Source organism: Melospiza melodia, chromosome 1 (assembly GCF_035770615.1).
Source record: "Melospiza melodia melodia isolate bMelMel2 chromosome 1, bMelMel2.pri, whole genome shotgun sequence".
Lineage (NCBI taxonomy): Eukaryota > Metazoa > Chordata > Aves > Passeriformes > Passerellidae > Melospiza > Melospiza melodia.
In genome coordinates, this window is record NC_086194.1 from 90,415,129 (window position 1) to 90,440,158 (window position 25,030).

The window sequence follows — 25,030 nt, forward strand, 5'->3', positions numbered from 1 at the left end:
ATTCATGGTGCTGACCCTTGCAGCCAAGGACCCCACCAAAGCATCCAAATTCCATTTCTAAATCCTTTTGATTCTCACTCAGCAGAGCAGAGACCTGTAGCACAAGGAGGTGCTGGTCTGCATGTCTTGACTTATGTCTGCAGAGAGACTGAATCTACCAAGGACTTGCCCAGGAGCTCAGCTCTATAGAGGCACTGGAGATGCCCCATTTTCTGTTTCTGTGATGTCCAAATCTGATCCAGCAAGTGTGATACCTGTGCCATACACTAGGTGAAGTCACTTTGCAGTCAAGGATGAGAGCAAAAAACTTCACACCTACACAACCCCCAGTGATGAGGAGATTCCTCTCTTCCCACTATCCAAATGATAATTGGGTCAATTTTCCTTTCCCAAGGTATTCAGTCTTCCATGTTCTTCAGCAACAAGCCCTGGACACACTAACCCTTTTCTACACAGGCTGAAAAATCTCAGATTCAAAACTTACCCTTTTCTATCATCCACCCTTACAAAAGGAGAGGATGGGCCAAATATTCTGTAGGAATATTTGGCCCTCATTCTATTCTTGAAGCATATGCTTTCCAAAGAAAAAAGATAAAACAGAATTTGATATTACTTCTTGGACACAAAGCTAAACATCCTTCAATATGAGGGAACTTGTAGGTACTTGTAGGAAAAGGCACTTTCTAAACCAAGATGGGTTTAGCTTTCAGCAGGAACATCAGCAACCCTTACAAACCTTGTGTCTCTTAGATCTGCTCGGTAGGAATAGACACATTACCATTAGAACTGATGAAACACCCACAGTATTCTTTCTCCCCAATTAGCCTGAGCAACACCATTTAAAACGTCTAACCAGCATTGTCTTAGTTTGGAGCCAGTTTGCTGGCTTTCTCTTGACTCCAGTTTCTACAGCTGGTTATTAGTACTCCATTAAGAATAAAACAAAGCAGAGCCTCCGTGGAGGTGAGCAGATAATCAAGGCAACACTGCAGCCTGCAGGTGTGTTTTAAGATAACACCAGGACACACCTGGATACTCCCCTGTTCGCCACTCCCTGAGGACAGCACACTGGCAGTGACGGACTAGAGGATCTTCTGAAGTCACTTCAACGGGCTATGTATGTATTGAGTAGACAAAAAATAAATTATTCAGGCTGTGTTCATAACTAGAAGGAAATAACTATTTACCTTTCCTTCCCTCTCCCCCCCAACCCCCACCCTTCTCAATAATTGAAGGACTTGATGAAGGTTATTTGTAGAATTCTGTATTTATCCACAGATGTTTATGTGCATGGGAAATTCCATAAACCTCAAGATGATGAGCAATAAATGTAATTTTACACGGAACTGGGAGCATAAGAGGGAAATAGAGACTTGCGACTGAGAAGGAACACACAAGTGGGGACCAAATCAGCCAACACTCATTACCTTCTTTGATTTAGCAGCCAGATACCCTGTTAAAGTCCCAGTAGGCAGCATGGTGAGGGCAGCTTTTTTCAAGTCTATTGCCCCCTTCCATTGCTTTAACATATTTCTCTCCTTGGAGCTCAGGTGCTTTACCACCACCATTTTCAAGATATTTCAGATGATCCTCTTCACTTAAATTACCTCAGAACTTCAGATCCTCTGTCAGCTTCTTAAATAAGAGCCAGAAATAACATCTTCTACTACTTTCTCCACATTCCTACAGTTAAATGTTCTCAGCACAAAATTTTGATTAGTTTTGTCCTGCTATATTTTTTATTAAAACTCTTCCATGACCTGTCTTTTAAATCCTTCTAATAGTTACTCAAACCAGATTCTGCTCTAATGCCTCCATTCAGTTTTGTGACCTCAAAAGGCTTATGGATCTTTACTTCTATTTCCCAGAAGCATCCAGTAAACTAGGTACTCATCTCTTCTTCTCTGGAGAAAGTCTAAAATTCTTGGCATGTACTACAATCTCTCCTCTTCATTCCCCTGTCTCCCTTCTCTGGCAATTTATTCTGATATAGCAGTCATAAAATCCATCTCCCAAGTTTCTACAATACATGTTATAACTTATTTTTGGCTGTGGTCTAAATGTCTGTGCTTTGGACATTTTTTTTAATTGCCATACCATTAGCATTAGTGTAGAGAGATCCCAAGTGCTCAGTTCACTGCCCTATTATTCTCAGTTCTGTTTCTGGGATAACGTTTATAAGACCCACCATTCTATCTTCAACAGGTGTCAGGATACTCATTTAGCTGTGGACTCTTGCCAATAATATTTTAAAACCTAGTTCTGTCTTCTGTCAATAAATGTTTTCTCTCTGCTTAACTAACTGGACATCATCTTTTATTTCTTCTTTCTCAGAGCACACAAAGTTCATGATCAGCAGACACAGAGACTCTGTCTGGTCCCTTTGCTCAGCCCCACACTCCCCTCTGGCACTTACCTGTTCCTGCCTGACTTTACTTATGAGGACAGGAGCTGTGGCTCTCCCAAGCCCCAGAATTGTTTCCCATTTGGGTAGGGTCACACCTGGCTGGGGCTCCTCTGCACTGACACAACAAAAAGCAGTCAGAGAAACGCAAGACACCTTAGTGCAATACAACAGAGAAACACTATCACAAGTCATCTTCCCATCATGTCACCAACTTAAGTACTTCCTACTGCACAGAACAACAGGGCAAGCAGTCTGAAGACCATTTCTGTGCCCTTCTGAAGCCTGCCATTGATCATCAACAACCTCTCTGACCACCAATGAGTTCTCATCTCTCAATATTGCAGACATTGCACTCATGTCATCTTCTGCCTTTTCTTCTAGAAAAAGTCTTTCACAGGCTCACATACACAATTACAGCTTGTCTTATGCACACCCTCTGCCTCAATTAACACCATATCAATAAAGAATCACACACCTTTACCTTCAAAGACACCAAGAACAAGGCCATTGTTATAAAAGCCAAACAACAAAAAGGCTCAAGCATACATTGGATCACTTTCTGCTAAAGATGACAACTCCTTTTCTTCTGTCTCCCCCAGGTTACCCAAAGGGGATTGGAACAACTCACACTACAGCTACTCACCAGATTTTGGTTGGTCTAAAAAAACACATAGCACATTGCACTACAGCAACTTCCCTGTTTACAAACCACAGAGAATACCCAGTTGTGACCACTAACACAGCCTGCAGGCCACCCTCACTTTTATGGTTGCCTTAATCAGCAGTATATTGAAAAGAACTGTGCTGCTCAGGCTCAGAGCATTTGCATGCATTCAGCCTGGCCCTATATTCCCTCAGAACAGCAGGCAGGTGGTGGTCATCACCCTTCACGTGGTCTCTCACATCTGTACAAGAGTGGATTTGGGATGGATGTTAGGGCCCCTGTCCCCAGGGCAACTCCTAGTGCCATGGTGTCTCTCCTGCAGCTGTCTGATGCAGGCACAACTGGAAGTGATGTGGTGGGCATTATCTATTGGAATGGCTTCTACTTTGTCATTTTGGCTACTTTTCCTGTGTGTAGATGGATCCCTCACACTGCTTGAAACCACCCCAGTGGTGGTTTCCAGGATGGGTGCCAGGCATGCACAGAAGGAGGGAGACAATATGAAGCCATGACAAAAAGACAGAATGACGTGAACCTCATAAGTTCAGTTTATTATATATGTTTCAATATTCCAGTAAAAGCTCCTTAACTTTCTGTACCCTTAGGGTAGACATAGATGTCTTCAAAATCTGTGTGTTTTTTCAGCCTCTCCAAAACTGTCTTCTTCCAGCCCAAAATTTCACTATGCACCTAAGGCCTTTTTAACAGTAATGTTTGAGTGTCAATCTGTAAGCAAAGTAATGCGTGATTTCTAACATTATCCACGTGACATAAATGGGCAAGAAAATGTAGCAGGAGTAGTAAGTGTTCGTGTTATGCTGTATTTTCAGTGAACAGCAGCCAAAGTTAAGATTGAGTTTGAATATTGTGTTTAGGAAAAGCAAAAAGTCATAGAAATGTCACTCACTTCAACCAGAACCAGGATTTTTTATGATTACCACTACTTTAGAAGTAAAAAAATTATTTTTGGAGGTTCTTCCTTGTTTCTTGTACTCAATCCAAAGCTGTTGACATTAGTGGAAAGTTTCCAGTTTAGAATTTTAATTGGGTTGCTCTTTTACAGGTATATTTTTATTGAGAAAAAACAGAAGGTAAAATACCTGTGAAGACAGTGAAATTATCTCAGTGGAAGTACATTGGGATAAATAGTGTTAATGTAGTTCTTAATGAAGCCCCAAAAGAGCCCTCAATAATTCAAGTGAGTTCTTCCAAAGGGGCTTTTTTACTGGTCTAGGAAGAAGAGCAGAATGTAACACTCACTCCTGCACTTCATAATAAAACCCTCTTGAACATCTAAATAGCAGAAGAGAACAGAGATATTGTCTGTCTTTAGACAGTGTAATGCTGGCACCTTAAACAGCCACATGGATACTGTTAGCTGGCTAGAGACAGGTTCTGTGCTGAAGGACTCACAGTCCAAATAGGTAAGATAAAATGCAATAAAATAAAAGCAATCTTCTTATCCCTGTTTTATGGGTGGGAAACAGAGCTCTGAAGAAATTAAGTGCCTTGCTGCTCAAAGCCATACAGGAAATCAGTGTCAGAGGCAACAAATTCAAACCTTAGTGTCATGGTAGTTCCTTCCTCTTGATACCACTTTGACCATCAGGGCTGCTTTCAATTAAGCCTTTTATTGAGGACATCTCTTTCCAGCTATGCAATTTTTTTTATTGCATATCCCACATGGTGGACCTGTAGAATTACAAGTGTCTCCAGCCAGGTCCTTTACTGTGTTTTATGAACCTTAATGAGCCCCCCCACGGAAAGCCGAATACCTGCAGGGAGGGGGCAGGGAGCAGGGAGGCAGGAATAGGGAAGCAGGAATAGGGAAGCAGGAATAGCAGCATTGAATGCGGCTTTTGGTGTGCGGTCCTGGCTCACCCCGTGGTGGGTAAACAATCCCATTTGCCACGTTTAAGGACAAGCACAATCTTAGGAAATCCAAACACCCTGTTAGCCTACTGACCTCTAGATAACCTACTTCAGCAACAATGAAACTTACAGTGCGCCGGGGAGGCGGAGGGGCAGCGCTGGGAAGATGCTTTGCTGCCATAGGAAATGGGCCAAGGAAAACTCTGTCATCATTTTGATGTTCGTCTGATGAGTCTGTAAAAGGAGAAGAGTATCACATTTCTAAAAAAACTGTTTCCTGACGGAGATTTGAAGTGAATTTCTGTGCCCTAGCAGCACCAGCTAAGTGGTGCTGCCTCCACTTGCCTTGATCCTCTTACCTGACAACTCTGCTTTTCCACAGACCAGGGTGAAATGGAATCCAAAGAAAAAGTAGCTCCACACTGTACACAGCTTTTCAACCTGAAGGCACAGAGGGAGTGGGCAAATCAAGCTCTTCTGCCTTAGATATATAGTCTCAGTGTGGATTTTGGTCATTCATCCCAGAGGATACCAGAAATGCAAGTGCAGACGCAGAATTGAAAGTGAAGGGGAAAGTAGGGTCAAAAGCAGGAATGGGGGTTGTTTGCATGGCCATTGACAGCAGCACACATTCAGTAAGCAGCTGATTGTATAAACACCTTCAGTTCACCTTGCCTAGGTTTCTTTTTCCTGTGCACAGGCAGGTGTTGGTCACACTGTCATGAAATCCTTTCTGTACAGGAAGGGCTGGGAAGGGGCATTACACAGTGAGGATGCACTACCATTTCCATTTTTCACCTAGGAATGATGCCTGCTTACATCTTTTGAAGTGCTTTCTTGGCTAATTCAACTGTCCCCACCCTTTAGCTAGTCTTCTGCTCAGAAATGTACATGGAAGTGGCTTGTCCAGTGACAATGCAGAGGACAGAAGAGATTTTTCTTTATTTTCTCTAACCAGGGTCATTTTTAGCTGCTGGGAATGACTCTAGTGATTAAAAGGAGATGGCATGTATCAGTTTAATATCTAGTTTATATATCCAGTTTAATTTGTTTGTGTTTCTAAAGCTTGGACTTACTGTGGGAAAACTGAGGAGAAAGACCTTTACAGCTTCATCAGCTTTGTGGTGGAATACAAAGGGACCTCGAGCAGCACTGTTAGGTGGGCTCACCACAGCACTGGGTGAAGAGAAACACAGGCTGCACAGAATAGTTTCATTGCAAGCCTGTATCTATTCAATCTTTTGAAAAAATCATTTGACTCTTTCTCCTCCCAGTCCTTGCTTGTGACATACTGGAGGTTTGTTATGCCCAGCACTTGGATAAATAAAATCACCGCACGTGGTTCATGTAGGAATAGCAACAGCCTTGAGTACAGTATTGTAAGAGCAAGAGATTTTGTTCTTTATCACCTTGTTACATTGGTCCTGCAAGCCTAGCCATAAAAAACACCTTGTAACCATACCTAATATCCAATATGTCTGCAGCAAAACACATTTTTCATGTATCGAATCCGGGCACTGCACAGAAAGAATGACTTGGAACGGGAAGAAAGACGGAACATTGAGCTCTAGGAAAACTCAAAGGAACATTTTATTGTAACATTTATAATAGAAGTTGGGGGGTTTAGTTTTGCCTCAAGGTGTAACTTGCTCATAAAAGTTCTGGAAAACCTGCTGTGTATAAGAACCCTGGCCTATGATGTCAGAATTCATTATGCACACAGGGGCTATTTACAGCCTTGTAAAGTTGTAGACAAGGAAATTGTTGCTGAAATATTGTTTCAAAAGTTTAAAGGTAATCATTCTACTGATGTATACACCTCAGCTATTGAACAGATCTTTTAAACTGTTCCTGTAAACTGAAAAAATCATATGGCTTGAGTTGTAAACATCCACTAATGTTTCTTCATATGTGCCACATACAGAATTATATATATGTACAGGGGTAATTGTGAGATATTTATTTTTATGCCAAAGTTATCTGCTAAGTTATAAATTAAGCATATGCATAAGGTATTCAGAAATAAGACAAACTGAAAGCAATTTTCACTTTTTCACTGCCCTCTTTTCACTCCCCATTCAGACTTAAAAAAAAAATAAAAGAAAAAAAAAGAGGAAACTAATCAAGAAAAGAGGGACAGCAAAGAATAAAACACAGAAAGGAACAAAAACGTTTTCAGCTTTCTAAATCTAAAGGTATTTTATCAAAAAGAGACTGAAGCATTAGTTGAAATATGTATTTCTTCACAGAACAACTGTGGATGCATGAAGCCCCATCTAGGATCAAGCAGAATTTGATGCAAAAGCCCTGGTTAGTTTAATGTGTCAGGAGAGTCTGCAGGAACCACTTGAGAAAGCAGTGAGTCTGTGCTTGTAACAACCAGGACTGGCACTGCTGTGTTTAAAACTGAGGGAGAAAAACTGTTGACTGTGGAGTGTGCTCTGTTTCACTTGATTGCTGCATGCTGTTTTATTCTTTGGCTCTAAGCATTTTAATTGCTGCTGTAGTGATTTTTCCGTCACCCCGAACAGGCTTTGTGACCAGATGTTATTTGTCAATTGTCCCACAGTAGCTGGCAATAATATAATTGCAAAAATATAGAAAAATATGCTTAGCACTGGGGATTAATAGCCAATCCAAGCATTTTCCTACTGAATAATCTTTTTTCAAATATTCCTTCTCACAGCAGTCCAAATTATTTTCTAGCTCTGGATGAGGTAACTTCCCAAGCATTCCAGTTATATTTATTTTTTCTAATGCACTTGTCAGCTACTTCAAACTCCACCCCAACTCCTGACAGCAAGGCCAATTGAACACCCTCTCATGGTGGTTGCATGGGGGACCAGCTCACAGCCTCAGAAATGGACTGCACCCAATGGCAGGAGCCCAAAAATAACCCCACCACTTCCACTTTTTTACAGTGTGCCTGCATTGTTCCAGTCGCACTGAGATATTACTGCTGATTAATTCTGCTGTACAAAAACATGCAAAATGGAGGAAAGCTGTAAGCTTGCTTTTTTTCCCCCCCTGCTTTTACTCATGTTCACAGTAGAATTTCTATTGGCTTCAATAAGCTCTGTATACCAGACTAGCACGATCACAGTTTCATTAACTTATCTGAATTAGTCCTTGTTTATTGCAGTGGAAGTGAGTGGAAAATCAAGGCCAATGGGATAGGAAACAATCCTATTATCCTGTCCATCAAGATTGCTCTGGTTTTGGAACTGAGGTTTAGTTTTATCATTGGCTTTTTTAGTCACCTAAGCTTTTACACCTTTCCTTGCTTTCCACAGCCATTTTGGTAAGTTCACTCTTGTGTCAATCTTTCAATTCTCCTCCCTCCTTCTGCTGCTGGGCTTCCTTCTTTGCCAGATCTATCCAGGGGCAGCAGACAATTTGTCAGTGATTCAAGGTACTTACTGATCCACTCAGATGGCCACAGAAAATGAGTGTCTAGTTAACAATAGTCCTGCAGGTCTGAGAATCCCTCTGTGCCATCAAAACATGCAAGGCCCAAAAGGCAACAGTGTGCATGGAGAAGGGATCAAGGCACAAACCAGAAAACTTCTATCACATCCCTCCAATCCTGTAAACCAAAGGCATCACCAAGTCACTTACATGAAGAATACTTATGCTGCCACATCTTATTCACCTGCATCAGAGATCACCAATGCATCCAGACAAGTGCAGTGATATCAGATTTATCTCATGCATAAATACCATTTGCAAAATAGGATGGCTAAGATTTCACCTCTGTGTTGGTCACTCTGACATTACTCAGTAGTTGTGTTGGGAATTGATTGAGCCACAGCTGAGGTTAACATCATAGAAAGAAAGATAATTGTACATGGATACATGAATTGTACATGGATAATTGTTCCTTTAATACACAGCCTGTCTGGATTGTACTTGCTGGTGAGTTTTGCAAATGCTTTAGGTACATGCTATATGTATGCCTATGTAAAGATACAAAGGTAAAAGTTGTGTGTATGTGCAAACGTGTGTTTATACCAATGTATAAAAAAATCTTTTAAGGTTTTCCATTTAGGAACTAAGTAATTGATGACAGTCCTGTTGCTCCCAACTCTCAGCTGGGAAGGTGCCACTTTGCAGGGCTAGGTCCAGCCTCTGGGAAGAAATAACTTTAAAATAAAATTACTGATGATTTGGAAAGGCAGACAACCATTGAGATATGATCTGGATGTGCACAGATATCACTGCCAGTTATTTCTACATCCAGACATCCTGGTGTGATGAATGTGCCAGAGTGCTACAAGTGCTCAAATTTTTAAAGAAAATTACATATCTTCACCCTCAGCACCAGATTCATTTTCCTGTGTGGAGCTCAGAGACTTGAACCTGCTACCTTCTGTGAGGCAATTTCCCCTTGGATTCGCACTGCAGATTTCAAGAGCTGGAATAAGTTATGCTTTGGAGAATAAATTAGTTACTGGCAGGACAACTTTGGCAACAGATTCATCTCCCAATCAGTTGCTCTGCTAGCATTCTTCTAGCTGGGAAAAAAGGCCATGTCCTCTTCCTCTTGGGTCTGGTGTTTCTTGGAAAGAGTCGGTAATAAGATTCAATTTGGAGAGTGAAAGATGTGATGTTTTCTGTTAAATAGAAATGCTCCTGCTCTATTAAGGCCCATGGGATTTTTTTTCCTTTTCTTTCTGTCTCTTTTATGAGAACAAAAAGAGTAGAAGGGTTAGTAGTAGAAGGGGGGGGGGGGAAGCCTAATTAAAATTAAGCAGGATTTGAATAGCTGAATTTGAATAAGTACAGGACTTTCTATCCTCAGTACCATGAGAAGCAGCAGAGCTGCCTTCCCTGGGGGGAATCTCTACCTCTCATCCTCTTCACGGCTGTTGTTCCACTTATTTCTTGGCTCTTTCTTAGATATCTTCAGAGCCTCCAAGCCAGTTTGTCTGATCTGTTGAAGCAATCAGATGCATGGTTAGCCATAAGACACTTTAGCTAATGTCTTCTCAGAGTGCAGGAAATTAAGCCTCTATCCCGTGAAGATGTACGCTGCTGTTCCAGTGCAGAGCCTCTGGAAAAGGGGGGACAGGACATATTTCTGCATTCATGTGCAGCCTGAACCAGGCACTCCACACAATTTCTCTCACTGTGTATCTTTTGCAACAAGGGCATCTGTCAATTCCCACTGCACACCGTGGCTGCATTGCCCCGGGGCTGGACACACAACAAGGAGACACACAACAAGGACTCCTGAATGCAGTGAGTATGGAACCTATTTCCTTGGACATGGCATGGATCTCTGTGATGAAATCCAGCAATCTGTAAACTCCCAGAGCATTAATTAACTCTCCTCACATCTATAATGCATGACACTGTATTTCGGGGGTGACAGCTGGAGATGGAGCCAGATTCTAACCACAGGAGCTATCCCTCCATCCTGAGGTCCTTCAACCAGGGTGGGAAGATGAAAGTATTTTCTTTTCATTTCTTTTCTTTTCATGAAGAAGAAGGAGGACAAGGGAAAGGAAATAAAGGCTAAAGAAAAATTGTCCCTCAAATCCATTTTATCCTATTTTTATTTGCCTTTTTGTTTTTCTGAAGACTGAAGACAAGGAAGAGAAGGGAATTTAACTATATCTAGTGCTGGAAAAGATCCATTGCTTTGCATGTCACATGCAGCTTTAAAGGCTGTCTGGGTTTGCAGAAGAGGAATAGTAAAATGTCTTCACGACTGCATCGACTTGGACATTTTTCTGCTTCTTCTCTGGTGCCATTCAAATGGTTTTTCACACCCAAGCAGCCACAAGTGTTTCTTCCTTCCAGGGAAGGAAGAAGAAGCCAGAGTCGGTGCCAAGCTGCCCTTGAGAGACCTCGGGGAAGAAGCAGTCTGTGCCCATGCACTGCCCGGGGTGCCTGGCATCCAGGTTCCCCCTTTGGCCATGGCAAAGGAAGCCCCGGGCTCCCTGCTCACTGCCCAGACCCAGGACAAGAGGTTTATTCAGGTCCACATAACCAGCACCGTCCCTCCCAACAAATCTCACCCTTCCTCTCCCTTCGGTCCAAACTACAAAAACTTCTCTCGAAGTTTCAATAAAGACGAATGTATATGTAATGTATGCATGATGTCAGCCTCGTGTTTAAAAGGCATAGCAGGTCTTTATAAGCAGAGGATATTGCTCTGCCCTGGGACAAATCCGAGGCGAGAGTTTTTGCTTCTGGAGTGATGAGGGATGTTCAAACCCAGCCTGGCTGCGAGGAGGAGCGGGACCCGGCTGGGGCCGCCCCTCTCCGCCTGTCAGCTTGGGAATTTATTTTCGTGGCGAGAAGCAGGCATGGCTGGCGTTATCGGTAGGGATGACATGAGAGCCAAACAAGGGCCCCTTTGAAATCGGAGGGGTCCCCCCTCTTTCTCTCCAGGCAGTGGCATAACCCATCTGGGTAGGGGGCGAAAAATTTCGATATAGACGTATCTTTAAAAAGGGCCGTTCGGGAGCTGCTGTGGGAAGGCGCCCAGCGGGGCGAGGCTGGCAGCCCTGGGCTGGGGGCGGCGGGGTCCCCGGGCTCCTGTCCCGGCAGGTGAGGGATGCCCGAGCCCCCATTCCCAGGATCCCAGCGCCACCCAGCGGAGCGGCCGGGCCGCGGCGGGGTCCCCTCCCGGGGCAGACCGAGCATCCCGGTGGTCCCACGGTCCCTCCTTCCTCGCCCGGACACACCGCGCGGAGGAGATGGACAGCTTACGAGGACACGGTTTTACAACCTCACGTTGTATTTTCCGTTTTTCTCATCTCCTGCAGTGGAGGAGCTGGATCTGCCAAGCTGCAAAGCCTTAATGAATTTGGGAAAGCAAGCAATAGTGGTGTAAATGGTGTGGCAGTGAAAGTTTAAAAAAAAAAAAAAAATAAAATAAAATAAAATAAAATAAAATAAAATAAAATAAAATAAAATAAAATAAAATAAAATAAAATAAAATAAAATAAAATAAAATAAAATAAAATAAAATGGAAAAATAAATCATGAGGAGGGTTTTTTGGCCGGGACTCCATGATTCCGAAAGGTCAGTGGTATCACTTTGACGTTGATTTTGTAGCTGCTCTGGTCTCAAGTCGGCTCCCCTCCCCTCCCGGCGTGGTGTGCGAGGATTGTATTTGAAAGGGAGGAAGCAGATACCGAAAGTGATGGCTGATGAATTGTCTAAACCCTTCAGAGACATTTCGTGCGGGGGCTCGAAGGCAGCTCATCAATAAAAGCCTCCCGGATGGAGGAGGCAAAGCGAGAAAGGGTGATGGAAGTGGGGGAGACATGGACCGTAGAGGCACAACTGCTCCCCCTTTCCCTTTGATCTGGTGGGGGATCGTAGCAGACACAGGGCTTCGGAGGTATCGGTGTAAAAAGGTGTGTATGGAGGGGGAGAGGTGGGGAGATGCAGCCGGAAAACCCACAGCCCAAAAAAATAAAAAAAAAAAGGCAACAACAATAACAAAATAACAAAAAAAATTAAAATTGGTTTTACGGTTTCCTGCTCCCGCACCTTGAACCGGCCCTACTGAGGGTCACCGAGGCGGGAGGTAGCGGGACCGCGGCCGCAGCAGCCGTGCCCGGGCCTGGCAGGCTCGCTGCTGAGGTGCGATCTTGGATTATTACTTTTTTCCAAACTATGTTCGTAAATCATGTAATAATCCGGCACTCAGTAACTCTGCCCTACCTTTGAGTGGGTCGTTATGTTTTATGGGCTTTACTTAAAAATTAATGCAAACCTCTCACGAAAGGAGGAGAGGGGGGTACGGAGGGGGAGGCGGCGAGGAGGGAAGGAGAGGCAAAGCGGGGAAAGCTGCTCCTGATTAGCGCCTTCCCCAGCTCGGGGCCGGGGCTGCGGGCACCGCCGCGGGGCGGCCGAGGGGCGCAGGGTCCCCGGCGGGGGCTGCGCGCATGGCTCCGAGCCCTTCTTCGTCCCAAATTAAAACCCCCTCGCACACCCTGCGATGCTGCCGACACGCCAGCGGCCCCCGAGGGCTCCCCCCTCGCTGCCCCACTCCGGGGGCGTCCCGCGGAGCTTTCCACGCGGGTTTCTGCGGGAAGAGGATGCTGTCCCGCCGGGAGCGGCGGCGGCCGGAGGGCTCGGGGTGAGGGGGAGCTCCTGGGGCGGGAGGAAAGCGCAGCCCTCCGCCAGGGCCGGGGACACCGCTGGCTCCCTCACCCCACTGAAACTATTTGTCTGCTGCAAATGGTATGGAAAGTAATTAAGGTCGGCGCATGTATGAAAATTATTGACAATGTGTAAAGTTAGAAATCTCATTTGATCGGAATGTAAACTTGGGCGGGGGAGAAGCCAGTCAAAAAGGTGCCGTGTGTTCAGATCTCGGGCCAAAGCGTGTTTGCCCTTATTCGCGGCTGTCAACGGGGTATGCAGAGCAGGATCGGGAGACGGGGGGGCTCTTCCTGCAGCCTTGCAGGGACACGATGAATCCCTACAAGGGCTGCCGCTCACATTTTTTGCGCTGGCGCTGCTGGCTGGCACTTGCGCGACCTTTACCACCGAGAAGCCTTTAGGATGTGAACGGGGGGAGGGCACCGGCTCCCACCCGTGTCTTTTGCAGCCTTCCCTCGCAGGTCTGCCCGAGGCCCCAGCACGACTCCTTCCCGGGAGTGCGGTGGAGCCTCCACCTGCCCGGAGCCTCCGCTCTGCTGCGCCGGCACCTCGCCTCTCCTGTGATCTCGAAACATCCCGCTTCTTATTTTACCCCGCGCCTGTCACGTTTTATTTACACCGACAGAGGATGCTCGGAGACAAAAGAGTATTTTTTTTTTCTACGTCAAAGATGTTTTATATTTTTGGAAAGGTTGTGTTTCCTTTTAGAGAGGTGGCCTATATCCTGACCGCTGTAGGGGGTTTATTTTGATGCTCCGGGAAGTTCAGTTGGAGCTGCGCAGAGATGGGAGGGGACAAAATCTTTAACATTGTCATCTGGTATAGGAAACTCAAAGTCTACGCACAAAAACACCCGGTTGGAAGTACTCGGGGGCTGACACAAAACCAGCTCTGTTGCTACACGAGGAGCGGGTCTCTGGGCAAGTTTATTGGCTGCGGTGTCCGCGCGGCTCCGGCCGGTGCTTGAAACACCCGCGTTATTTGCAGGGCAGCCAGGTCCCCTCCGTGTGTCTGAGCCCCTGCTCTACCCCCATCTGGGGACCCCCCTTTCTCCCGTGTCCCACCATCCCGAACCGCGGGACAGCACAGAAGGGCGTGCGGGACAGGGTGCCCGTGGGGCCCGGCACCAGCGGGTCCCTGGCACAGCCCCGCAGTCCGGCGGCATTCGGCGGGGCTGAGCCCTGGGTTTCGGGAGCTCAGACGGAGCTCAGCGGGCACCTCAGGCTCGCAGGGTGTCCGAGTGCCACGGCTCCCGGGCAGCGAGGAGGCTGCGGTGGGATGCGGGGATGAGGGCAGTCTTGGAGGGGGAGAGCTGGGGGGTTAAATGCGACAAAATCTTAGGCATAAGGTGTCCCCCGGAAAGTCTAAACGCTGAGAAACTCTTTTCCAGCCCGCTGAAGACACCAAATGCCTGTGAAAGCAGGACCTGTCCGGAGGCGGAGGATGGGACGGGCGGCGGGGGGCGGATATTTCTCGTCCCCGGTGTTCAATGCTCGCACTTCCCCTCGGCGGGGTCCTCCGGAGGCCCGCGGAGCCCCGGTTCCCTGCGGGACGCCCCCAGGAGCCGGGTCCTGCGGGTGCAGCGTGGGAGAGTCGAGCAGAGGCTCTTCTCCCACCTGCTGAGGCCGATTTTCCCCTGGAACACTCTTCCCCAAAGGCAACTAGATTCTGCCCTTCGGCTGGCTCCTCGCCCGAACTTTGTTTCCCGCCTGGTCTTTCTCTCCGTCCTCTGAGGACTGGGAGGCTGAACAAAGCTGCCCCGGCCCTGAGGGCTGTGGAGCAGGGAGGAAAGGGAAAGGTGCGGCCCTACGATTTTGCGATCACCACACTCGTGTAGGTGTCCTGTGCCCGGCTTAGCTTTCTGCCACATTCAGACACTGGTGAAAAATGTCTTAAGGTATCTTCACGGAAAGCCAGCCAAACCCACGTGGCGATTCCCCAGGTGATCCCCTGTAAAATGCTGCGAGAGGTGCCCGCTCTGTGCAAGGAGAGTGTCTGGGGATGCTCTTGGAGTCAGGCTTATTTTTGGGGTTTTTTCCCGTCACGGGAAAAAGCAACGCATTTGAGCTGAATGTCCTTGTCTGCCCTTGAGATGCGAGACGTCTCAACCCCTCGGATTGCCGTGATCATCTCCCCTTTTCCTCTGCTTCGGAAAGGAGGGAGAGACCGACTCTTCAACAGGAGCTGGGAAGAAAGGTCCTGATGGCAGCCTTCAGGGAGACTTCTATAAAAAGGGTCACGCCTGCTGCCCATTGCGTACGCTAAGGGAAAAAAAAAAAAAAAAAAAAAAAAAAAAAAAAAAAAAAAGGAAGGGGGGGGGCGTTAGAAAAAAAGCGGAAAAACCTCTCTAAACAAACATTGGGATCGCACGGCTACTGCCAGAGGTCCCGAGAAGTCAAGAGGTCCCGGGAGCAGCACAAAGGACGGGACAAGACCGCTGGGAGTCCCTTCCCATGCTGGCCCTTTTGCTCCCTGCGCCGCGGTGGGATTGCCCCCCTCCACGCCCTCCAGGTGGTCTCCCTGGGCCGCCGGGGCCGGGAATTGGGCGCTGCACTGCGGCAGCAAGGCTGCTTCCATCTCGTTAAAATGCCCGCATGCCCCTCATGCGGAAAGGGATCTCTGTCAGCCGCTGCAGATCGAGATCTAAATCCAGGCACCCTGAAACTGACAGTTGGAGGAAAATCCTCCAGGGCTTAAGGAAACGCACTTTTACAATACTGGAGGGATTTGTTTAAGTTTCAGTCTCGGCTTTAATTGAAAAAACGCTTCTCATCTGCAGAACCTCAGAGGAGAGGAAAGAGCCTGAAGCACACAGTTTAAAAAGGGAGGAAAAGAACAGAAAAAGAACAAAAAGAGGCGGGGGGGAAAGAACTCCAACATAACCGTAAACATTTATCTTTCATATTTGTCTTCCATTTTCTTAACTGGTTTAGTCTAACTTATTTCATTTAGCTCACGAAGCAGAAGGGACTCTGTTATGAACGTGAAACTGAAACCGCAATAATGAAGAGATTTCCTAGAATAAAAACTATGATTATACAACAACATCTGAGTAACCAAATCTGCCAAAAAGTTTAATTTCCGTATACTTTGGTAAAACAAACCAGTTGTGCTCCGAAACTAGGATCAGCTCAGAAATGGATACACCAACCAAAATAAACATCTCCACAAAACAGCAAATGCACTTCTGTTTAATCATAGGCAATTTAAATCATCTTTTAAAGTATCGGGATCATGTCTTGGAGACTTTTTAATGCTGTGCTTCAAACAAGTATCTGCTGCGAGGAAGAGGAGGTTGCTGACAGGTCGAGGATTGAATGTGTTAGCCCCGATATCAGAGCCGTGTCAAGTCAGGATGGAAGCAGCATTCGGCTGCGCCACCGGGCTGCCTCTCCCGGCTTTGCTCCGCTGCCTGTCCCGTCCCGCGCCGCCGAGACACCAGTGACACCCCGGCGCATCGTGACACCTTGTGCTGCGAGAAATGGATTTTTCTCGCTCGACTGAAAGTAATGCTCCAAACGAACAGTCTGAATCGGGGGCAGGTTAGAGTGATTTACAGGCGATGATTCTCCCCCCTGCCTTTAATTCCTTTGGTCTCCTGAAGATTGCAGAGATTACTTCAGCGCGTCATCCGAAGATGACATTTAGACAGAAATCCCGCCGAGGAAGGTGGAAAAGCACTCTCCCTCTCCGATCTAGAGCAAGGAAAGATGTTTTTATATAAAACCACAGATATTAAAAAAAGAAGAAAAAAAAAGGCAAAATAGGTCGTTACAACGAGATCAGGAATCTCATATTGGCCTCCCTGCCTTTCCAGGGAACAACAGGAAAAAAAAAAAAAAAAAGATAAGAAGACAGATGGGTTGATAGAATTTTTCTTTTTTTTGTAATTATGGGAACAATTTAAATCGATGCCCTAGGAAAGGTAAACATGGGTCTATGGACCGACCTATTATTTTTTCTATTAAAATGTGTCATAAACATAGCAGGGCTTGGTAGTGTTTTTCTTAGCTTATCCTCAGATACAATCAAGCCATTTTCGGACACATTCCCATGTATGTAGCAGTGGTGATCTGGAGGAAGCTGTCGACGCCTGTTCAGTTAATTTAGGTTTTCTTTGTCTAATTACTGTGGAGCTTAGGGAAAAGGAGCTGGGCTCAGGGCAGTAAACTGACACTTGGGCTCTGTGTGTGGTATCCAGGCAGAGTTTGATGGAAAAAGCCTGCTTCCACTCAACCGCAGGTCACTGTCTGGGATCAGCCCCACCCCCTCCCTGCCCGTACCCACCAGCGAGCTCTCAGCACGGAGCTGCACTGGAGACAGACGGACGCACAGACACACACAGAGAACTGCAGGCACGCCTCTGACACGGCGTCCCGCTCTGCCCGCGTCCTTCCCACCCCCGTCCCTTCGCTCCAGCATCCCTGTCCGCTCTGCCTCTCGCCCCGCCGCCGTCCTCCTTGCGTCTCCAGTTTGATTCTGGAGCCTCCTCCATCATTCGTGAGCAGGCCCGTGCCTCCGCCGGCCCCTCTCCTGCCTGTCCCCTCCGGTGTCCCGTTTCCCCGGGCGAAGGGCGCTAGCCAGCACGCGTGACCCGCTTCCCACGGGTGGAACATCCCGAGGCGTGCAGGGAGGGCGCATCCCTGGTCCTCGGACTCTGCCCCGGCTGCTCGAGAAAATGAATGACATTTTATAGGGCCATGGGAGGTGGCAAGGGGTAGCGAAAAGTCTTACAAAGCAAATGCCTTGCAGGCTTGAGGAGCGGTAAACGCTGCTGCCTCGGGCCCCGCAGGGTGGGCCGTCCCTCACACGCGCGTCCCGCACCAGCGCCCCTGTGCCACGGGGCGCACCCGCGGAACTCGGGGTGCTCGCCTCGCCCCGGGGCCGTGTCGGGAGCAGAGGGCAAAGCGGTGCCCGTGGGGCCCCTGAGGGAGCCCCGGGAAGGCGGAAAGCGGGACCGGCGCTGGTCCGGTAGCGGCAGCGAGCCGGGGTGGTGCCGCAGCGGCAGCGGCAGCGGCAGCAGCGGCGGCTCTTGCCCAGATGACGGGTGGACAGAGGCCAGCTGGAAAAGGGGTGGTCTCTTTCTTCCCCCTCTCGCTCCCCCTCTCCCTCTATCTCTGCTGATTTCTCGGCCGGATTTAGGGGGGTCTGCGGGAAAAGGGAAAAAAAATAATAGCGAGATTGAAGGAACTGATAGGCGATCGCGCTGCGCCTTTGACGAAGAAAAAAAAAAAGTATATATGAAAGAATAACAGTGCGGAAGAGATTGCGGGGCGGGGGGCAGGCTTTTGCGCTTCCTCTCCTTGCCGGATTAGGCAGCGGGATGGTCCCCAGGTGGGGGGCAGAGGAGGAAGCGGAGCGGCGCTGAGCGGAGCTGCGCGGCGCGGGGAGGGAGGGGGCCGGACCGGGGCCGGGGCCGGGGCCGGGGCTGGGCCGGTCCATCCCGCCTAGTGCCTGGCTCCGGCGGAAAGCAGAGGAGCCATTGCGCAAGGGACCGCGGGGAGGGATGCGCAGGGCGCTGCCGCCGCCCCACCGCCGCCCGCCGCGCTGAGGAGGTGCCCGCAGGACAGCGGCTCCCGCCGCCCCCCCCGCTCTCCCCCTTCAGGGCACCCCCGCCCCGGTACCCACCCCACCCGGCTCCCCCCCTTCCCCCGCAGCCTCACCCCACCCTGCCCCATTCCCCTCCCTCCGCCAGATGACCACCGAGAGCGGGCAGCAGCGGCTGGAGCCCCCCGTCCCTCTCCGCTCCTGCAGCCCGGCTCCCGGAGCTCTCCAGATGAGCCGGCCGCCCTCCTCCGCCCTGGAGACCTCCACCTCCTCTTCCTCCACCTCCACCTCCTCCTCCTCCTCCTCGGCGGCGGCGGCGTCCTCCAAGAGCAAGAAGGCCAGCTCGGGGCTGCGGCGGCCCGAGAAGCCCCCCTACTCCTACATCGCCCTCATCGTCATGGCCATCCAGAGCTCGCCCTCCAAGCGCCTGACCCTCAGCGAGATCTACCAGTTCCTGCAGGCCCGCTTCCCCTTCTTTCGCGGCTCCTACCAGGGCTGGAAGAACTCCGTGCGCCACAACCTCTCCCTCAACGAGTGCTTCATCAAGCTGCCCAAGGGCCTGGGCCGCCCGGGCAAGGGCCACTACTGGACCATCGACCCGGCCAGCGAGTTCATGTTCGAGGAGGGCTCCTTCCGACGGCGGCCCCGCGGCTTCAGAAGGAAATGCCAGGCGCTGAAGCCCATGTACCGCATGATGAACGGGCTGGGCTTCGGCGCCTCCATCATCCCGCAGGGCTTCGACTTCCAGGCGCCCCCCGCCTCCCTCGCCTGCCACTCCAACGGCTACAACCTGGACATGATGCCCAACGCCATGGCCGGCGGCTACGAGGGACTCAGCGGCGGCCACCACGTCCCGCACATGTCTCCCAACCCCGGCTCGACCTACATGGCCAGCTGCCCTGTGACTGCCAACGGGGACTACGGCCCCGACAGCAGCAGCAGCCCCGTGCCCTCCTCGCCGGCCATGGCGAGCGCCATCGAGTGCCACTCGCCTTACACGAGCCCTTCGGCTCACTGGACAGCCTCGGGGGCCTCGCCCTACATAAAGCAGCAGGGCCTCCCCGCCGCCAACGCCGCCTCCTCCGGCATCCACTCCAGCGTGCCCTCCTACTCCCTGGAGCAGGGATACCTGCACCAGAGCCCCCGCGACGACCTCTCAGGTAGGGGCGCGGAGGGGCGGCGGGGGCGGCGGGGAGCGCGGCCGCAAAGGTTTCTCTCGGGGGAGCCCCGGACCGCCACGGTGTCGGAGAAAAGAGGCGCATTGTCTGCGAGACGGGAAAAAATACGCGTGGGTTGGAGCTGCTCTGTTTCGGGACAGGGGGGCTGTTTGAGGGGGGCGGCCGTGGGCACGGCGGCGAGCATCCCTCCCGCTTGCCCGGCGCCGAGAAGGAGCGCTCCGAGGAAAGCCTGGCTTCGTCCGGCTCCGTCCCGGTTGTCGCGTCCCCCTCCCGGTGCCGGCAGGGTGGCAGCGGGGCCGCCCCTCCGCGCCGGGCTGCGGCTTCGCTTGGCGGGGAGCGCCGCCGGGCATCGCCGCCGCCTCGGTAAACCGCGCTCCGCGGAGACGCGCCGCGGCAGTAATCAAATAAAGGGGTCAAATATTATCCTCCAAACCCTACCGGGAAAAAAAAAAAAAAAAAAAAAAAAAAAAAAGAGAGAGAGAAAGAATTAAAAAGAGAATAAAAAACCCTCCAACACCAAACCAACCGCTTATCTTTGCTCGAAAGATTAAAGCGGATCGAGTATAATTCTGCAACCCGAGGGAAAGAGTTTTCTGGTCGCTGTCTCCCACCCCCTCACCCCCTCCCCGGCCGGTGATTACAGACAATGTCTGCTCAGAAAAATCCGAGAGTAAAAATGGGTAAAAGATGTTGGGCTCTTACGGGGAATTTTTCCAAATAGCCCTTTTAAACGTGGGTCCCAGAGGTTAAGCAAACAAAGACAGTCTGGGCTGGACCACACCGAAGAGGATTTTAGCCTGACTTAACCCCTATGAGAGCGGGGTCTTGTTCAATTTTATGGGAATTTCAACAAGTAACAAATACAGGCGACCCTCAGCCCTGGGTCCCCTCCCGCCCCCTCCCTGGGCTCCTGTCAATCACTCTCCTGTCCCCCTGCGAGCGCCGCAGCCTGCCCCGGCCGCCCCTCAGCCCGCTGTGCCGCGGGGAGGGCAGCGCCGCCCGAGTCCCCTCGCCGCCACCGCACAGGGGACCTGGGCTGTCAGGGCGCAGACAACGAGCGGTTGCAAAGTTTCCTCCCTTAACAACAAAAGAGGCGAACCCCTAAAGAGCCCTGGTGCGCCTTCTGGGCAGAGGCGGCCGCGGAGCGGGTCGCGTCTCTCCGGCTGTTCCGCGCAGGGAGAGAGAGAGCGGGCGGGATGCGTCCCCGGCCGGGCTCCCCTGTGCCCACAGGGCTCTGCTGCTCAGGTTCAAACCAACTTTTCGGAGCCATAGGGAATCCTTCCACGTGCTTTTTGGAGCCGGGGCGAGAGGCCGGCGGGTTCACAGGGGCATCCCCCGCCGAACTACGTACCTTCTCCGTTAGGAATTTCTGCTTTGGTTTGTTGTTTTTGCTTGGATTTTTGTTTTCTTTTCTTTTTCTTTCTTTGGATCTTTTCCCCCTCTGTTTGTTTTACTATTTGCGGCCGCACAGTTCGCCACGCAGGGCCCATGGGGCCACGCGTGGTGCAGGAGTGGGGCTGGCCTGGGCAGCGGGGCTGGGAGGCAGCTGCCCCCTCCTCCTGCCAGACACCTGAGCTAAGAAAGCTGATTCCTGGGAGAGAATTTTTCATTTTCATCCAGAAACAGCCCAAGAATACCTCCACAAAACAAAAAGCAGAGGGAGAGAGAGCGAGGGTTCTGGTCCTCCCGGAGTTCCACTGCGGTTTCCGAGGCCGGGCGGTTTAAATCCGAATTGTTTCTGTTCAAGGACGGATACAGACTCATACGAACCGCTGGACGCTGTCTTAATGTCGACCACCAGCGTCCGTTTCCAGCAGCTCAGATTTAATGCAATCACTTTGCAAAACGGTGTTTCTCCGCTTATTTTCTACAGCTTCAGTATCTGGGCCCAAGACTTTAGTGCAAACCATACGCAGTCCTTGATTAACTGAACAAAAAATCAAACCAAATTCTTTATTTTATTTTATTTTATTTTTTAATTTTGTTTTTAGTGGATCCAATCCTCATTTGTACATGATAAGTAAAATCTCTATGGCACAAATATTTCAGAAGAGTGAAAGGAGATGGGGGAAAAGGACCCGAGCTCTTTTATTTGTGCTAAAATCAGCAATAATCTTTCCCCTGCTGTCTCCGCGAAAGCAGTAGCAAGTGAAATTCGCCTTTCCCTTTCTCTTAGTGAAATGCAAAGCAAATTCAGTGACTAATCGCTGTTGGTCGGTCAATAATTCTCTACCCATGACAGCGTCAGGGAGGACTTAAAACCGTGAATTTATATCAGACTCAAGAATAAGAGAGGTAAAAATTGGAAACAGGAGGCTTGGTTCTGCTAAAAGGATTTTGAAGCTGGGGGGCGGGGGGAGCCGGATTTTTTTCGCAGACTATTAAATCCTGCTAAATGATTGAATCAGGATTGTAATAAAGTGCCCCAGTTTATGGTGAGCATACCAGCAGGGTTATTAGAAAGCCGAGGAAATCCAGCGAAATAATCACTTTTATAAAGTGAGCTCTGCGGGGTGAAGGAGGGGACAGCGCCGGAGGAGAGCGGGCTGTGCGCGCCGCCGGCCGGGGCTGCCAAAGGGTTCGGCTCCGCCATCCCGAGGAAAACCGGGCACCTTTCCCTCCTGATTCTTTTTCTTTCCTTTTTTTTCCCTTACACACTCACTCTCCTGCTCTTTCTTTTGCTGTTTTTGGTTTTTTTTTTTTTTCTCCTCGCTTTTTTTTTTTTTTTTCCCCTTGACCCTCGGTCACATTTGACAGGATCCCGCTAGCCGAGTTTGACATCCACACGCCAAACCCAAACCCTCTCTGGCTCTGCCCTGCGGGCCTTGCTCGGGCAGCGCTCCCCTCCCCGCCGGATCCAGCAGGAATCCTGCCAGACCAGGGATCCCAGCACCGTCCTACGGCTCGGAGTTGGGGCTGGGGTGGCGTCTCCCATGCGGCCCCCGAAAGGCTGCCTTGGGCTGTGGGAAATCACAGTGGGAATTTGCGAGGTCATTTGCATGTCGGTGCCACGGATGTACTCGGCTTGTTGTTGTTGATGAACCGTAGGGTGTATCTTGAGTTTATGAAAGCGCACACGCGAAAAGGCGTGAAGGCTCTTACACACACATACGCATAAATAAATACATACTGTGTCAACACACAAACGGATCCTGACTGGAATTCAACCTGCAGCCGCTCAAGTCAGAAGCTAAATCCTCCCAGGAACGGTGTAGGGAGCTGGAAGAGCGAGGAAAGGTGGGAATCGGGTTCAAATGGCTGTGGTGCGCGCAGGAAAACACTCAAGGGGCATGGCCTCCTCTTTCCCTCTCACACACGCACGCAAAAAACACACTCTCCCTTATCCACCCCCACGAGGGGGCTGCGCTACCCCTCCGCGCTGATGAGTACCGAGGCAGAGGGCAGACAGAAGCAGTCCGTGTGTGCCCCCGCAGGAGGGATGCCCAGGGATGCCCGCGAGGCCGGGATGCGGCCGGGCACGTGTCCGTGGGCATCCCCCTCCGCACGCCTTCCTCCCCTCAGCCTGCGTGCCGCACGGCCGTGCGCTCTGGAACGGGCTCGGGGCTCCTACGGGCACGGCCGCAGCTCCGAGCCGACCTGCAGGCGGTGGGGGGCTCCGCGGAATGCCCTTCTCCTCCTCGCTGGGGCAATGGAACGCCCGGGCTCTCTGCCCCGCAGCACGTCAGGCGCTGCCCCTGGGGGACCGTCCGAGTCCTCCGCCAGGAAAGGCAAAGATGAGTTACCAAACCTCGGTGACTCCTGGGCGTGAGGGAGCGGTGTGCCAGCTCTGTGCAGGCAGCCTCTCCTCCCTGGCGTGAGGGAGGAAGGGCTGCTCCACCCGGGCAAAGCTCTCCGACTTCTGAGCAGCTCTTGTTATTTCCTTCTCTTGCAGTGGGACTGCCTCGCTACCAGCATCATCCCTCCCCGGTGTGTGACAGGAAAGATTTTGTCCTCAATTTTAATGGCATTTCTTCGTTTCACCCGTCCGCTAGTGGATCTTACTACCACCACCACCACCACCAAAGCGTCTGCCAAGACATCAAGCCCTGCGTGATGTGAAGGCCGCGCCCCAACAGAGACAATCAGGCGTCACCGAGCAGAGCCGAGGTGTAGACGGAGCCACGCAGATTAAATATAATGTGCACTCTGGTAGCATTGGTAGTACACGAGTCACTTAGCGAATTTGCCTAAGGAAGCAGTGTTTTCCGTCCCACTCCACCCCCCGAAGGACACGTACAGCCGGTATAGGGCTCCAAAGGTCTTACTAAAAGAAAAATGCCTTGCGTGACGTTTTGGCTTAGGGGGGACCTAAGTGTCCTTATGCCAAGTCTGACCACCTTAATCACAAACCGCCTTTCTGCCATCTCCCAAAGAACCGAGCTTTGGGAAAGGGAACAATTCGACACGTTTTTATACGAGAAAGTGTCTTTGCATAAGAAAAGTAAATGTCTCCGCACCTGCGAGGACTCCCCCTTCTGTTACTGCGTTAGCGGGAAATGTACTTTTTTATTGTGTTCTCTCCCCGAGCCCCACCAAGGACACTTTGTATGGACTTCAGCACCGACCAATTGATATTATTAAATCAGTATTGTTTAGCCCTTTCGTGTATAGACTGTAAGAAAAGTTCAATTTTTTCCAGTATTGCAGCAATACAACGTTTTGTTTTTTTATTTTTACAAAAGTTGTTTTCTACCACAATATTTTTTAAAAAAATATTTTAAATAAATCTCGTGTATACTCACACACTATTGCTTTAAAAGGAGAATATATTTGCACTTATGTATACTTTTTACAGTTTGCCAAAATATTTTGATGTAAAAATTTTTTTCCAATAAAATGTATATAACGACTATCACTAGACAGGCGTTTCTTTTCCCTTGGCTCCTTCTGAGAAAACTCTTCCACCCCGGCATCCGAGAGAGTTGAGGATGCAATCCCAAATCCTCCAGTCACTGCAGGCGGAGGAGGAGAGCGAGGCCAGTGCCACGCTCTCCGGGCCGCACTTTCCACCGTCACCCACTTCCCACCTTGCTTTCCACGGCTGCTGGATGGGCTTGGGAATAACCGAGGCAGAGGACACAAAAGCAGGAGGGTCGGGAGTGCATGATCCTCTTTTGGAGGGCGCCTCCAGGTCTGAAACGCCCTCCCCACTCTCTGGGGATGCGTATGGGTGTCCCCGTGTCCCCTTTCCCCACAGCGCCCTCGGAGTCTCTTTGCGCCCCAGGGGACTTTGC

At 49.9% G+C, this 25,030-nt stretch overlaps 1 protein-coding gene across 1 annotated transcript; it reads left to right on the forward strand.

Moving 5' to 3' along the window:
* The first annotated feature begins 18,751 nt into the window (after positions 1-18,751).
* FOXF2 (forkhead box F2) lies at positions 18,752-24,556 on the forward strand. The gene is made up of 2 exons (XM_063161546.1): positions 18,752-19,778; positions 23,689-24,556. Exons 1-2 carry the CDS (start codon positions 18,767-18,769, stop codon positions 23,853-23,855), a joined length of 1,179 nt encoding a protein of 392 aa, XP_063017616.1. The 5' UTR covers positions 18,752-18,766; the 3' UTR covers positions 23,856-24,556.
* The last annotated feature ends 474 nt before the right edge of the window (positions 24,557-25,030 follow it).